This window comes from Rhinopithecus bieti, unplaced genomic scaffold, assembly GCF_001698545.2.
Source record: "Rhinopithecus bieti isolate Rb0 unplaced genomic scaffold, ASM169854v2 scaffold_63021, whole genome shotgun sequence".
NCBI classification, from domain to species: Eukaryota; Metazoa; Chordata; class Mammalia; order Primates; family Cercopithecidae; genus Rhinopithecus; species Rhinopithecus bieti.
Genome location: NW_016823848.1, coordinates 282,365 through 297,377, shown reverse-complemented (window position 1 = coordinate 297,377; position 15,013 = coordinate 282,365). Strand labels below are relative to the sequence as shown.

At 42.6% G+C, this 15,013-nt stretch overlaps 1 protein-coding gene across 9 annotated transcripts in view; it reads left to right on the top strand.

The window, feature by feature from the left end:
• The first annotated feature begins 338 nt into the window (after positions 1 to 338).
• The window catches only part of STAMBP (STAM binding protein), a 49,365-nt gene continuing 34,690 nt past the window's right edge, over positions 339 to 15,013 (top strand). For 4 of the 9 annotated variants that reach the window (XR_001883302.1, XR_001883301.1, XM_017861861.1 and 1 more), the window contains exons 1-3: positions 424 to 552; positions 826 to 931; positions 2,269 to 2,483. Coding sequence is in view for 7 of the 9 variants with exons in the window: in XM_017861861.1 (XP_017717350.1) it covers positions 2,281 to 2,483 (203 nt within the window). In the remaining 2 variants the exon portion in view is untranslated. Of the gene's footprint in view, positions 553 to 825; positions 932 to 2,268; positions 2,484 to 15,013 lie in introns of all 9 variants that reach the window. The other 5 variants (XM_017861858.1, XM_017861857.1, XM_017861855.1 and 2 more) reach the window with 5 other exon arrangements.

Here is a 15,013-nt window from a genome sequence, read left to right as displayed (position 1 = left end):
AAAAAAAAAAAAAAAAAAAAAAAGACATTCGAAAGATTTTCTGTCCCCATTTTATAAATCCTGGTTAGTTTAGCTAAGTCTGCAGTTGTACTGGGATCAGCAATCCCTCCTTAAATGCAGCAGTATTGTGAGTGTCATGAGGGGCTACCCCAAATCAAAATAATTTTAAAAGCAAACCTTAGCTTGGTCATTGGTTCCACCTTCTTCCTTGTTCCTTTTCCTTTACCAAGATGGCCGCTGTGTCGTTCGCGCCTCATTGGTCGGATTTTCCGCAGGTGCCGATTCTAGCCCCACCTACTAGCTCTCCGTTCCAAGTCCTAAATCATTGGGAATATAATAGACAGACGAGCGGGAGTGGGCGGAGCGGGCGCCGGATGTGACGTTTCCGGAACCTCCGAGTGTCATCCGCTGGGAAAGGTGGGGAAGGGTCCCGGGAACGTGGTGGTTTAGTGCGTCCAAGCGTGGTCGGACTCTGAAGGGGAGCGGCCGCCGTGAGTGTGGGGCCTGCAGCCTTCTCTCCCCGAGTCCCCTGCCCGGCTTGCCTCGCTCGAGGTACCCGAAGGCTTCGGTCTCCGCGGGCTGGCGCCTCACCAGCCAGGCCCAGCGCTCTCCTGCCTACTGCGTTTGAAAGATCCCGAAAACCCTGGATGATTGTGCCTGGGGTTGGCAAGTTGGTCTTGGGTGCCTTCAAGAGGGTTCCTCAAACAGTTGTCGATAGAGCCCTCCCCACTGTATATGCCCCCTCCGCTCATTCCTTCTACTTCCTTTCTCCTCCTCGTTTTTCCCCCTCGGTCCTTCACGCCGCCTTTCCCCCCTCACTTGCAGATGCTGCATCCCCTTTTTGGAATTGCCCAACCGGGTGGTAACCAGCGCGGCTTCCTGGCCTCGGGAGGTGGTTCCTTTCTTAACCCACAAGAACCTCTCCCAAGAGGTACTGAGATGCGACGAGCATCCTCTGTTTCAGTTAACTTTCATGGACTGTGGACTAGGTTTACTAATTACTTGGGGAGGTTTTAGATATGCTTGCGGCTTTCCTAGTCCCTAAAGAGGCCTCGTGAGAGGTGGACTATCTCTGCCTCCCTAGTAGTCCTCACGGCTTTTGTGCTCTTAGTGAGGGTGTTTTAGAGGGGAAGCTTTGTGGAAGAATTGTGATCCGAATATTGAAGAGACCTAAAGATGGAATTGACTGAGAGAAGACTACCCCTGAGGGAAGAGTTGTAGTAGAAAAGAAAAACTGGATAGACAAATGAAACTGAAATGTGAGGATGCCTGGGCAGATTGGAATCCTGACTGAAGCAAAAGATCTCTGTTGGGGAGGGCCAGTTGCCACAGGGCCTTGAATTCCAAGATTTATTCTACTGTAGTTTGTATATTCTAGAGCATACTGATTAGGGTCTGCTGTAATGCAGTGTGTGTCAAATGCCCAGATTTATTTTGGAGATGATAGTGGCGATATCTGGTTGGAATTTGGAATCTGATTCTAACAGCAACTATGTCTAGAAAGACTAGAATTACTGGAGTTTTGGGACCCCAGGGGTTTTTGCAATGCAAGTTACCATCATGCCTTTTTGTTATTCAGAGTGTTTAGTCTATGAAGATGAGTAAATGGTTGTTTTCAAGATTCAAATCCCTTGCCATGGTAATGATAAGTGATTGATTTTATAGATTGACTATAGTAGTTTAGTGAGCAGAGTTACAGTTATGAGCATTAATTCCCAGACCAGTTCCCCTAACTCACCTTGTGCTCAAATATGAAAAAGGACACCACAGAAGATGTCAGTTACTCTCAGATTAGATAAAAATGGTCAACCTTGAAGTCAGTGAACAATCCTCAGGAGAGTTCACTGAGTGCACTGTGCCAGGTACTGGGGTGGAGGTATGTGGGTATCTGGAAGGAGAAATAATAGAAAATAAAAGATGCTGTTCCCACTCTTACGGTGCTGTGGGTGGAGTCACTTAATGGCAAGAATTTGATTAACTTGAACTGAACTTTTGGTTGGCCCGCTGTGGTTCTACTCCTTATAACACCTAATTATGGCACAGGGGTTGTACGTTTTCGAGTCTGCCAGTCCTCTCATTGTTATGATTTGGACTTCCTTGAGGGTCTCAGCCTTCTTGTAGGAAAGTCCTTATTTAATAGGCACCACAGCATTTGGTATGTTTCTCTTATACTTTCTTCTTAAGATAGAGGTCTGTGAGATAAACTGTAAGACTGTGCTGGGGTGATGGGGGCAATGGTATTGATGGCATCTGTTTTTTCTGTCTCAGAACTTGGTCCTGATGTCTGACCATGGAGATGTGAGCCTCCCGCCCGAAGACCGGGTGAGGGCTCTCTCCCAGCTGGGTAGTGCGGTAGAGGTGAATGAAGACATTCCACCCCGTCGGTACTTCCGCTCTGGAGTTGAGATTATCCGAATGGCATCCATTTACTCTGAGGAAGGCAACATTGAACATGCCTTCATCCTCTATAACAAGTATATCACGTAAGACACCTACAGTTTCCTTTTTCCTTTCTGGTGACTGGTGCCTTGCCTATTTGGCTCAGAATTGCTAAAACCACAGAACTTCACAATATCATCAACATTAATCATTTTTGCTGGCAACTCCTACATATTGGCTGTCCTTGCCATTCAAAGACATGAGTGCTGAAGGTGTTATTTTCATGACTCAGTAATTTATGAGTAAGAGATTTAGTTCTTTGGCCTATGCCCACATAGCCCAGCTGTTAGACAAAAGAGTTGGTGGTTAAACTAGACATGTTATGTACTGATGAATGCTTTTACTGTTCTCTTTCTACTAAAGCAGCCAATCATAGGATTATTGTTGGGGTCTAGCAAAGCCAACATTCCTCACTTGTACTTATTTTGTAGCAAATTTAGTGATACAGGAAAAAAATTTTTTCCTCTTAACCTTTATCATAATCATGCAAATCATCAAATAATTAGTAACTGCCTACAGTTTGTGTGACTCATCATAATAAGACCTTTCCCTTGAGTTGTTTATCATCTTAGGGTAGGCAGCATAAGTAGAAGATTTCAGTACTATTAACAGCAAACAACTTCTAAAACTCCATTGACAATGAAATGATACGTAATTTAGAAAGGGAATAATGTTAAAGGTCTTATTTATCATTTCTAATCTTGGTCTTTCACAATACCAGAACTTTAAAAAAAATAATTACAATGTATTTGGTTCTTAGTAGCTCATAGTGTATTTCACCTGCATAATTTCAGTGGATCTTCACAGTTCTGTGTGCATGGAATAGGGCACACTACCCTACATTCTACACATGAGGAAACAAACTCAGTGTTTGGTGATATGCTCATGTTTGAAGTGACAAAACCTTGGTTTTCTGACTCCTAATTCAGGGTTTGTTCTACAACATAGGTCCTGTTCTTCTTGTTTTCCATTTAGTAATGTTCTAGAGTCAGAGGTAGTCTTTTGAGATCATAGTCATGAGTCATACTGGCTATTTTTTGGTTTTTTATTTTACTACTGATTTTTGAGTAGGTAACATATATATAGTACAGAATTCAGAGGCACAAAAGAATAATTATAGTTAAAAAGTAAGTCTCGGCCAGGTGCAGTGGCTTTCGCCTGTAATCCCAGCACTTTGGGAGGCCGAGGCGGGCAGATCACCTGAGGTCAGGATTTCAAGACCAGCTTGGCCAACATGGCAAGACCCCGTCTCTACTAAAAATACAAAAATTAGTCGGGCATGGTGGAATGTGCCTGTAATCCCAGCTACTTGGGAGGCTAAGGCAGGAGAATTGCTTGAAACCAAGAGGCAGAGGTTGTAGTGAGCCGAGATTGTGCCACTGCACTCCAGGACTCCAGACTAGATGGCAAAGCAAGACTCTGTTTCCAAAAAAAAAGAAAAAAAAAAAAAGTCTCCCCACACACTCCTCTTTCCCCCCAAACCCTTGGTTCTCCTCCCCAGAGACAATCACTCTTAGTAGTTTCTTAGATATCTTCCAAGAGATGATACACACATACCAGTTTTATCACATTAAGTTTTTGATCACATACTCCTCTAAAGCAGGGCTTTTCAATTTTGGGCCTATTGGCCTTTTGGACTGAATAATTCTTTGTGGTGGGAGCTGTTCTGTGTGTTACAGAATGTTTGGCAGCATCCCTGGTTTCTGCTCACTAGATGCCAGTATGCCCCTCCCCACAGTGTGACAACCAAAAATGTCACCAGACATTATCTGATGTTCTCCGAGGGGTAGAATCACCTCTGTTTGAGAACCAGTGCTCCAAACAAAAGTAAGTGGAAGAGTGGACTGTCTAGGATTCATATTGTAATTGTAGAGTGGAGAAACGGGGCTGCTATTGCCTTTTTTATTTAGAATTGTTGCCTGTGTTAAGAGGAGAAAACCTTAGACAAGTTAAATTTAACAGAGTTTAATCCAGTAGAAAAAGGTTCAGGGAACACTCAGGACCAAAAGTGGTGCAGAATGTTCCACCCCATAGTGGAGGTTGTGCAGGTTATATTTATAGTCAGAGAAAAGGAAATGAGATACAGAAATAGCCTGATTGGCTACAGTTCTGTATTTGCCTTATTTGGCCATGTTTTGGCAGCCTTTAGCCTCCGATTGGCTGGAGGTTTCAGCTGCTATGATTGGCTGAGACTCAGCTGTTTGTTATACTTGTAACCTAACTCTTACGTTAAGTTACAGTTTGTTTATACATTAAGTTAGGTTACAGTTCACTATCTTTGGAGGCAGCTTTAACTTAACACCTGTTTCCTTAAAGATCTGTAGTTCTTCAATGCCATTATGCCATGTCATGTGGCCTCAGTGTTAAGGTTTCACAGAATTATAATTATATTTCTGCTTCTCTTTGCTATTAGGAGTTTTTCATTCCTAGGCACACGATTTATTTTCCTGAGCAGTTTTTTTGACTCTGTCCTCTTTATATACTCTACTACTGGTAGAAAGAATATTCTTATGTATTTCCTATAAGCTTGTAGATTGTTCTCTCAGAATGAAACCCAGGGGCACAATTCCTTTGGAGAAATAGTAATTCAGAAAGTTCAGTAGGATCGTGGAATCACTGTACCAGGTATTTTCTGAAGGGCCTTCAGAATCCTTTTGCCCTACAATAGAAAGGGCTTTTAGGGCAAAGACCATATTCATTCAATACATATGTATTGAGTATACCTGCTATCTGCATGGCACTGCAGTAGGTCCTGGACAGCAGTGAGTAAAATGGCCCCGTCCTTATTAGTGTTCCTTTATAGGTATGGGAGAAGACAATAAACAACAAATAAATACTATTGACCCTTGAACAACACAGAGGTTAGCACCAATCCCCCATGCAATCAAAAATATACATAGCGCTGGGCGCAGTGGCTCATGCCTGTAATCCCAGCACTTTGGGAGACCGAAGTGGATGGATCACTTGAGGTCAGGAGTTCAAGACCAGCCTTGTCAACATGATGAAACCCCATCTCCACTAAAAATACAAAAATTAGCCTGGTGTGGTGGCGGGTGCCTGTAACCCCAGCTACTTGGGAGACTGAGGCAGGAGAATTGCTTGAGCTCAGGAAGTGGAGGTTGCAGTGAGCCGAGATCACGCCACTGCACTCCAGCCTGGGGACAGAGCGAGATCGTGTCTAAAAAAAAATATATCTATATATAGATATATAGATATATATATAGATAGCTATATCTGTGTGTGTGTGTGTATAATTTTTGACTCCCCAGAAACTTAACTACTAATAGCCTACTGTTGACTGGAAGCCTATTGATAACATAGTCAATTATCACATACTTTGTATATTGTATGTATTATGTACTATATTCTTACAGAAAAGTAAGCTTGAGAAAAGAAAATGTTATTAAGAAAATCATAAAGAATAGAAAATATAGATACTATTTGTTAAGAGGAAGTGGGTCATTATGAAGGTCTTCATCCTCGTCATCTTCATGTTGAGAAGGCTGAGGAAGTGGAGGGGTTAGTCTTGCTGTCTCAGGGGTGGCAGAGGCAGAAGGAAATCCATGTATAAATGGACCCACACCGTTGAAACCCATGTTGTCCAAAAGTCAGCTGTAGTCAAGAAATAAGGAAAACACTATGAAGGCAATGAAAAGAGTACTGTGATAGAGAATAAGCAGGGGTTTATGACTAGAATAGTCAGGGTAAGGTCTGTCTGAGAAGACAAGATTTAAGCTGAGATTTGAGGGATGCAATAAAGTTGGTCATTCCAAGAGCGTAAGGCAGAGTATTAAAACACAGGTAACTATGTGTTTAGAAGTGCTTAAGTGGGAAAGACCTTAGCATGTTCTGGGGATTGAAAGATCATTGTGTTAGGAGTATAGCCAGAGAAGAGGGAGGATGACTCCAGGTAATCCTGGAGAGGCAAGTGGGGCTGGATCTGGATCGTGTAGGACTTTATGTGCCATGGTAAGGAGTCTGTTTTTTATCTTGAGAGTAACAGCAAGCCATTGAAAAGTTTTAAGTGGGATTCAGACCTAAATTTACTTATTATTTTTTTAAAGAGATGAGGTCTCAGCCAGGCACGGTGGCTCACGCCTGTGATCTCAGCACTTTGGGAGGCCACCCAGGAGTTCGAGACGAGCCTGGCCAACATGGTGAAACCCCATCTCTGCTAAAAGTACAAAATTTAGCTGGGCGTGGTGGCCCACGTCTATAATCCCAGCTGCCCAGAAGGCTGAGGCAGGAGACTTGCATGAACCCAGGAGGCGGAGGTTTCAGTGAGTCGAGATCGCAACACTGCACTTCAGCCTGGGTGATAGAGCGAGACTCCGTCTCAAAAAAAAAAAAAAGGTGTCACTAATGTTGCCCATGCTGGTCTCGAACTCCTGAACGCAAGCGATCCTCCCTTCTCAGCCTCCCAAAGTGCTGGGATGACAGGTGTGAGCCTCCATGCCCAACCAATTTTTTTAAAGTATAAATTTTCACTGTTGTGTGGTAAATGGTGGAGCAAGTGTTAAGAGAAGGCAGGCAGACTAGTTAGGAAATTCTTGCAGGCTGGTGGCTTGAAGTAGTGTGGCAACATGGAAAGAGACAGATGGATTTGGTATTTTGGAGGTCAAGTCCATAGGACTTACTAATCACTTAGGGAAAAAGATACTGTGGAGGTTGATGTCATGTTTCTGCCTTGAGCAACTTAAACGATGGGGTAGTCCATGTATTGAGATGGGAAAAGTGGGATCTAAAGAGGGCTGGGTAGCGGGGGGATTTAACCGTTCACGTTTGGGTTTTTTTTGACATGTTAAAATTTGAGATGCCTGTGAGATATCCAAGTAGAGATGTCAAGGTCGAATGTACCAATCTGAACTCAGAAGACTGAGGTCTGGGCTGGAAATACAGTCAAGGGAGTCCTCAGCATACAGATGGTTCCGAAGTCATGAGAATGGCTGAGATTTTCTTTTCTTTTGTTTTCCTCTGTAGAAATTCATTTTATTCTTATTCAGACTATTTTCAAAAGAAGCAGTGGTGTACTGTTTTCCTAAAAATATGCCTTTATAGATTTATATATATATATAATAAAATCCATACATGTATTTACATGATTGCTACCTACAAAATTACAGCACTGTGGTATGTACACATCTATAGGTACATTCTTTCCACGCATCCCTACTGTGCTTTGCCTGTGTGAAGGAGGAAGACTGAATCAGTTGTGAGCAGCTGAGGGCTGGCCTGGCCATGGAGTCTCCGAATGGAGGCTTGGGTGGAGGAGGTGAGGCGACTGCCAAGGCAGGAGCAGCAGCTGTTGCAGGGCTGTCCTGCAGGCCAGCAGGCAGCATCTGGAGGCTCCCAGCAGCCTCCCCCTCCCCTCCACCCCATGGTGCCTGTGCTGCCCTAAAGGTGGGGTGGCTGACCACAGACCCCTCTGGTGCCATTCTGTGACCTGGACTTGCTTGGCTGGGCCAAGAAGTTGTGTATGTGAGGGGTGGAGTAGGGAGCTGTGGGAAGAGGAGACCCCGTGCAGCCCCAGCCCTGAGCAGGGGAAAGGACTGGATGGCTAAAGCCTGCAGATGACTGGTAAGAACACTTTTCTTGGCCTGGCCCTGCTAAGGGGCAGGCGGGGAGGGAGAGCAGTGGCCACCTGCTGGGGGACAGGGCCTTCTTCCTCCCTGGGGCTCAGCGGATGGCCTCAGCTGAGCTTGAGTAAGCCCCGGCTCTTAGGCCCTGTGGCCAAAGGCTTGGCCTCCTGCCAGCAGAGGTGCATGCACATGGCGGAGGGGCTGCCATCTCCCCTTCGACCCTTGGGCCAGGGGCTGGGGAGGAAATGGAGGCTTAGGCCTGGCCAGCTGCCCTGTAGGATTAGGTCCCCAGGGCTCAGGACTCCTGAGGCATGGCAGAGAAGGGCCTGAGAATAGCTGAGATTTTCTAGTGAAGAGGCTCTTAATCTGGGGTCCAGGAACCTCACAGAGATTCACTGATAGAATTCAGGGGATCTGTGAACCTGAATGGGAAAAACTTTTCTTATTTTTTCTAACACTGACTGAAATTTAGCATTTCCGTCCATTTTGAATGCAGGCCTCAAAGTACTGTAGTAGTAATAATATTTGTAATTTTGTCACCAGTAGAAATCAAGATACTTTCATATTGCATTACAGTTGTTGCTGACATCTCAAAATAGCATCTAAACATCGCTACTTCAGAATTACAGTACAGAATTATTAGACCTACAGCTAGATCCCATTATCAAATGCATAGATAAAGGGCACATTAGGCCCGGTGCAGTGGCTCACGCCTGTAATCCCAGCACTTTGGGAGACCAAGGCAGGCGAATCACGAGGTCAGGAGATCGAGACCATCCTGGCTAACATGGTGAAAGCCCATCTCTACTTTTTTTATATTATATTATATTTTGTATTTTAAAATACAAAATATTAGCCGGGCATGGTGGCGGGCGCCTGTAGTCCCAGCTACTCGGGAGGCTGAGTCAGGACAATGGTGTGAACACCGGGAGGCGGAGCTTGCGTGGCCGAGATCGCACCACTGCACTCCAGCTGGGCAACCAGAGCCGAGAATGTCTGGGAAAAAAAAAAAAAAAAAAAGACACAATACGAAGCATATATCACAGTTTTTTTAAAATTTTGAAAACTGTTTTTCAATAAAATTGGGGTATTGCTGGTAATCCTTTGTACTTTAAGTTATACCTTAAAAAAATTCCTCTGAGAGGGTCCGTGGAACATAAAACATCAAGAATCTTTCTTAATAAGACTATGGAATGAGAAGAGAAGGAGCCTAAGACTGAGCCCTGAGGTTGGTTAATGGAGGGAGAGTCAACAGGGGAGTTTTTCTTTGAAGGAAGGTTCAAGAGGCAGGAGGAAATCCAAGAGAGAATGATGTGGTGTCATGGGAGCCAAAAGAGGTTAGTGTTTGAAAAAGGAGAGTAGCCATCTATGTCAGATGGGTGAAGACAGAAGATTGGCCTTTGCGTTTGGTAAGATGATGTCATGGGTGATGTTGGTAAGCAGTTTCGCTGGATGGATTACAGAGACCCTAATTAGAATGGGTAGAAAGGTGAATGGACAGTAAGAAAGCGGAGGCAAAGGGTATAGAGCTGAAGGTGGCAGAGAGTAAAAATTTTTGGTTTTGTAGGCTACTTGCTCTCTCTGTCACTACCTCTGCTTTATAGCATGAAAGTAGCCATAGACAACACATAAATGAATGGATGTGACTGGTTCCAGTGCCACTTTATTTACAAGAACAGATGGTTAGTTGGATTTGGCACACCAGCTGTAGTTTGCCAACCCCTGGTGTAGACAACTCTTTGGAGAAGTTTGGATGGGAAGGGAAGTAGAAAAATGGGGAACTAGTTGAAGCAGGACAAGGAGCGTGTGAACGTGTGTATATATTTTAAGTTGCGAGATTTTAGAGCATGTTTTTGCTGATGGAAAAGGAGCCTATGGAGGAGCAGAGGCTGACGGTCCAGAAGAGAGCTTAGTTGTAGTAATAAACTCTTCAGAAGGCAAGAGGGGATAGGATTAAGAGTATATGGACGCCTAAGGAATTGTTTTTTATGTCACTTAGTGTTATTTTGAGTGACATGTTAGTGTTAACAGCAAGACTGATATGGGGAGTTTGTCCCTGTCACTTGCAGGACCATTTAAAATGATGAACTGCTAGGAGATTTTGGTGGGGATGAGATTTTGCAGCTCATTTACTTGGTTTGTGGGATTTAGGGTTTAATTTGGAATTTTGTTGTATTGGCTTTACCTGAAGTAATTATTGTAGCTACCTTCACTTTTCTTGGAGATACCTTTAAAATCCTGATTCTGATTCTGTGAATGGAAAATCACAGCAATTGCAAAGAAATTCTAGCTCAGTGATTCTCAGTCTGTTTTCTATTGTATTTTACTTAGTATTTTCCTATCAATAACAGTGGCTCAACTTTGGCAGTTAGTACAACCAAGGAGAAAAGAGAGGGGAGTATACATCTACCTCACCACTCCTCTGCCTCCCCTACTACAGAGAATCATTGTTCTAGACCTTTTGTGGATACTTTCTTTACTTCAGGATTTTAAAAGGCATGTTTGTTCCTTTTCCTGGAGCAGTTCAGGCATCTTAATGATCTCAGGCATATTTCCCCCCTCAGTAGCTTCCCTAATGTAGGAATGCTTTGCCTTTTGCAGACCCCGGTATAGAAGAAAGAGTTCAGCATATTAAATCAGTACATATTTTCATGATGAGCACAGACAATAAACCAGGCAGTGGATTATTTCACAGCTTTTTATGGTCATCAACTAGGCTGCCCAGAAGGGAGTGAGAGTATTCAGGCAATTCCTGTCTGCTATGTGAGCCTCTTGGAACATCAAACCCTTTCTGAAAATGAACTATCACCTGTGTTGAAGATGTTTGCTGGGATTGGGGTTTATAGACTGAAGAAGGTTTCATGTGTGATCATGCTTACTGTGCTGAGTAACTTTTAAGACTGGAAGAATCAAGATGAGGATCCTTAATGCATCCATGTTAAAGAACTTTTGCTTGACTTTTTGAATTAGTTGTTTTCATGCAAAATGAACACTTATTCATGATTTAAAATTTTTTTCAAACACTACAAGGGAGACATTAAAGTGAAAAGAGAAGTCTCATCTATCAGAGGTGGCCAATATTGTATTTCTGGCATGGATGAGATGTGATTAAGCTCTTGGGGCCCCCATGTGTCCTTTTCCTTAAAGCATCAATGGGTTCATACCACGTATTCTGTTCTGCGACTTGCTTTCTTCACAGTAGTGTCTTCCATATCAGGACATACTGAAACATCTCATTCTGCCTCAGGGCTATTCCATCTGCCTGGTACATGATTCTGGAACAGTCCCAGATTCATGGCTCACTCTTGTCTAGTCCTTACTCAGTTGCCTCCTTCTTGCTGATGACTTCCTTAGCTGCTATATCTCAAATTTCAACCATTGCCCTATCACATTCTATCCCCCTTCCCTATTAATGACTTTCCTAGCATACTTCTGTTTATTGTCTGTTCCCCCACTGTAATGTACACTCTATGGTGGGGAGGAATTTTTGACTGTGTTGTTCACTGCCATATCCCCAACCTTTAGAATAATCTGGACCCCGTAGTAGATGCTCAGTAAATATTCACTGAATGAACGGGTGAATGATTACATTGTCTTCACATTTGAATGCACATAAATTTTTATTTTTTATTTTTTTGAGACGGAGTCTCACCCTGTCGCCCAGGCTGGAGTGCAGTGGCCGGATCTCAGCTCACTGCAAGCTCCACCTCCCGGTTTACACCATTCTCCTGCCTCAGCCTCCCAAGTAGCTGGGACTACAGGCGCCCGCCACCTCACCCGGCTAGTATTTTGTATTTTTTTAGTAGAGACGGGGTTTCACTGTGTTAGCCAGATGGTCTCGATCTCCTGACCTCGTGATCCACCCGTCTCGGCCTCCCAAGGTGCTGGGATTACAGGCGTGAGCCACCGCGCCGGCCTGAATGCACATTATTTTTTAAACAATCCCCTGTTGATGGACGTTTAGGTTTTTGGGTTTTTTTTTTTCAATTTTTTTTCTACCTTTTTGAGCAATGCTGTATTGAATATTTTTATACATATATCTTTGTACTATTTTATAATGATCTCTAGGATAAATTCCTAGAGATAGAATTGTGAGTTTAAAGGATACACACATTTTAAGTTGGATGCAGTGGTTTACGCCTGTAATCCCAGCATTTTGGGAGGCTGATGCAGGCAGATCACCTGAGGTCAGGAGTTGGAGACCAGCCTGGTCAACATGGCGTGAAACCCCACCTCTACTAAACCTACAAAAATTAACTGGGTAGGATAGTGGGTGCCTCTAATCCCAGCTACTCAGGAGGCTGAGGCAGGAGAATCACTTGAACCTGGGAGGTAGAGGTTGCAGTGAGCCGAGATTGCCCCACTGCACTCCAACCTGGGCGACAGAGCAAGACATTGTCTCAAAAAAAATTAATTAATTAATTTAAAAAATAAAAAATAAATAAATAAATAATACAAATTAAAAATAAAGGATATACACATTTTAAATTTTGAATAATTAGCTTCCATTTTCCCTCCCTTAAGATAAAAGGTTATATTAATTTACAATCTTGCTAACACTGTGTGGGGATCCCATTTCTCTATTCCAGGTATAATCAACCTTTAAGCTCCATTTCTCTATACCAGGTATAATCAACCTTTACTCTTTTGCCAATCCGATGGAGGAAAATAGTATCTCATCCTAATTTGAATTTCTTTAATTATGAGTGGATTCAGCATTATTTCATATATTCACCTTTTGTATTTTTTTGCTTATGTCTTCTTTTTTCATTGTTTATTACGTCATTTTGCTTGTGTTTTTGCCATCATATCTTTGTTTACTTTGGTACATTTCCTCTCTCTAGGCTGCAACCAGATATAACCCCAGAGAACAGTATACATCTGGGCCACCGCTTTCTATCCCTAGAAAGTCTCTAGGGATAGAACTTTGAACCATGTCATGGAGTCTAGTTTATAAGTAAAGAAAAAACTCCCAGACCTGTACATGATGCTAGTGTTAGCATCTTCATCTCTTATTCTTGCTCACATTTTTTGTTTATTTGTTTAAAAAAATCAAACCCATAGCAGATATTGACTGTGTACTAGATACTGTGTTTAGCATTTTATTATCTCTTTAAGTGTTACAGCAAGCCTGTCAGGGAGTACTAGTTTGTCTCCGTCTATACAATTTTATAGACAGGCCATGTCCAACCCTTTGAATTCGAGGACTTTTTTGCTTATCTATTGTGGCAGATATCACCTTTTTTAAAGCTCATTAGCTAGTTAGTATTAGTGTATTTTATGTATGGGCCAAGACAGTTCTTCCAGTGTGGCCCAGGGAAGCCAAAAGTTTGGACACCCCTGCAAATAACTGAGTAATGGTGAGATTAAGTGACTTGCCCAGCGTCATACAGTTAGTAAATGGCAAAACTAGGATTTGAGCCCAGGCAGAGTGGCTCCAGAGCCAGCCCTCCTAACCACTAAGTTCTTTTACCTCCAGTATGAGTAATGGATTATGTTGCCCATTGTCTGTTTCAGGAGACCTTTTTGCCTATCTGTCTCCAGTCAGAAAACAACTGGCTACAGTTGTTGAAGCAAGGGAAAGCTATTCATGTACAGGTCTGGGAGGGTTTTTTTTGTTTGTTTGTTTTTTGTTTTACTTATAAACTAGATTCCATTACATAGTTCAAAGTCAAAGTAATATAGAAAGGTATTTGGTGAAAAGTTTCACGCCACTCTTATCTGTTCTATTTCCCCTGCTCTCATTTCTGTATATACTTCCTGTTTATATACTTACAAAGCGAAGTAAATAAATATGGCAGGTTGTCAAATAATGTCATTTTGTCCAATGTCGTTTCGTTTTAATGTTGATGAGAAAAGAAAAATCCATTCCTGCCTGGGGCCACTGTCTGTGTGGAGTCTGCACATTCTCCCCATGTCTGTGTGGGTTTTCTCTGGGTATTCAAGCTTCTTCCCATATCCCAAAGGTCTGCACGTTAGGTGAACTGGCATGTCTGAATTGTCCCCAGTCTGAATGAGTACAAGTGTATGTGTGAGTGTGCCCTGCGACGAGATGGCATCCTCTCCAGGGTTGGTTCCCGCCTTGGCCTTGAGCTGCTGGGATGGACTCTGGCCACCTGGGACTAAATAAGCAGATAAATCATTTACATACTTGTTTATATAAGTCTTTCTTAAATGTATGTATAGCTAACATTTATTTCAGTGTCTAATATTAGAAGTGTTTTGGTCTGTATTTAGAAGTCTGGTGTTTTTGTGACCAGGATAGGTCAAAGGAGCTTAACTCTTGTTTATGTCAATTAGTGCATGGTAAAGTTGGTTTTGTTATATGTCATTGTGCTTAAAGTCACAGTTTCCAAGAATCTAGCAACATTAAGGATTTACTGTGTATACGTACATACATTTACATATATGTAATGTTTATTCGTCAAATATTTATTGAGTGCCTCTTTATACAAGGCACTGTGCTGACTTCCAAGGAGTATACAAAGAAGCAGGAAACATAGAAATCTCTGGCCTCAGGAAGCTCACAGTCTAGTTCTATAATGAAAGTATAAGTGAACATAAAACATGGTGTTTGTATGACATAGTACTTTCTTAGCTGATTCAGGCCTCAATACAAAGCACATTCAGCCTGCTAAAGGTGGTAAATATTAATATGTATCTTGGCTTTTGGGGCTAAGGTTAGAGTTCTACTGAATTATCTATCAGTCTCTAAAATATAAGAAATGTATCTTATTTATTGTAATAGATTCTTCAGGACTTTATGGTTTGAACAAATGAATCTGTGTTTCTTTTAAATATAGACTTCAAGGAAACTGTTTTGTCTGTCTGTCTGTCTGTTTGTTTGTTTGTTTGTTTGTTTGTTTTGAGACAGAGTCTTGCTCTGTCGCCCAGGCTGGAGTGCAGTGGCCGGATCTCAGCTCACTGCAAGCTCCGCCTCCCAGGTTCACGCCATTCTCCTGCCTCAGCCTCCCGAGTAGCTGGGACTACAGGCG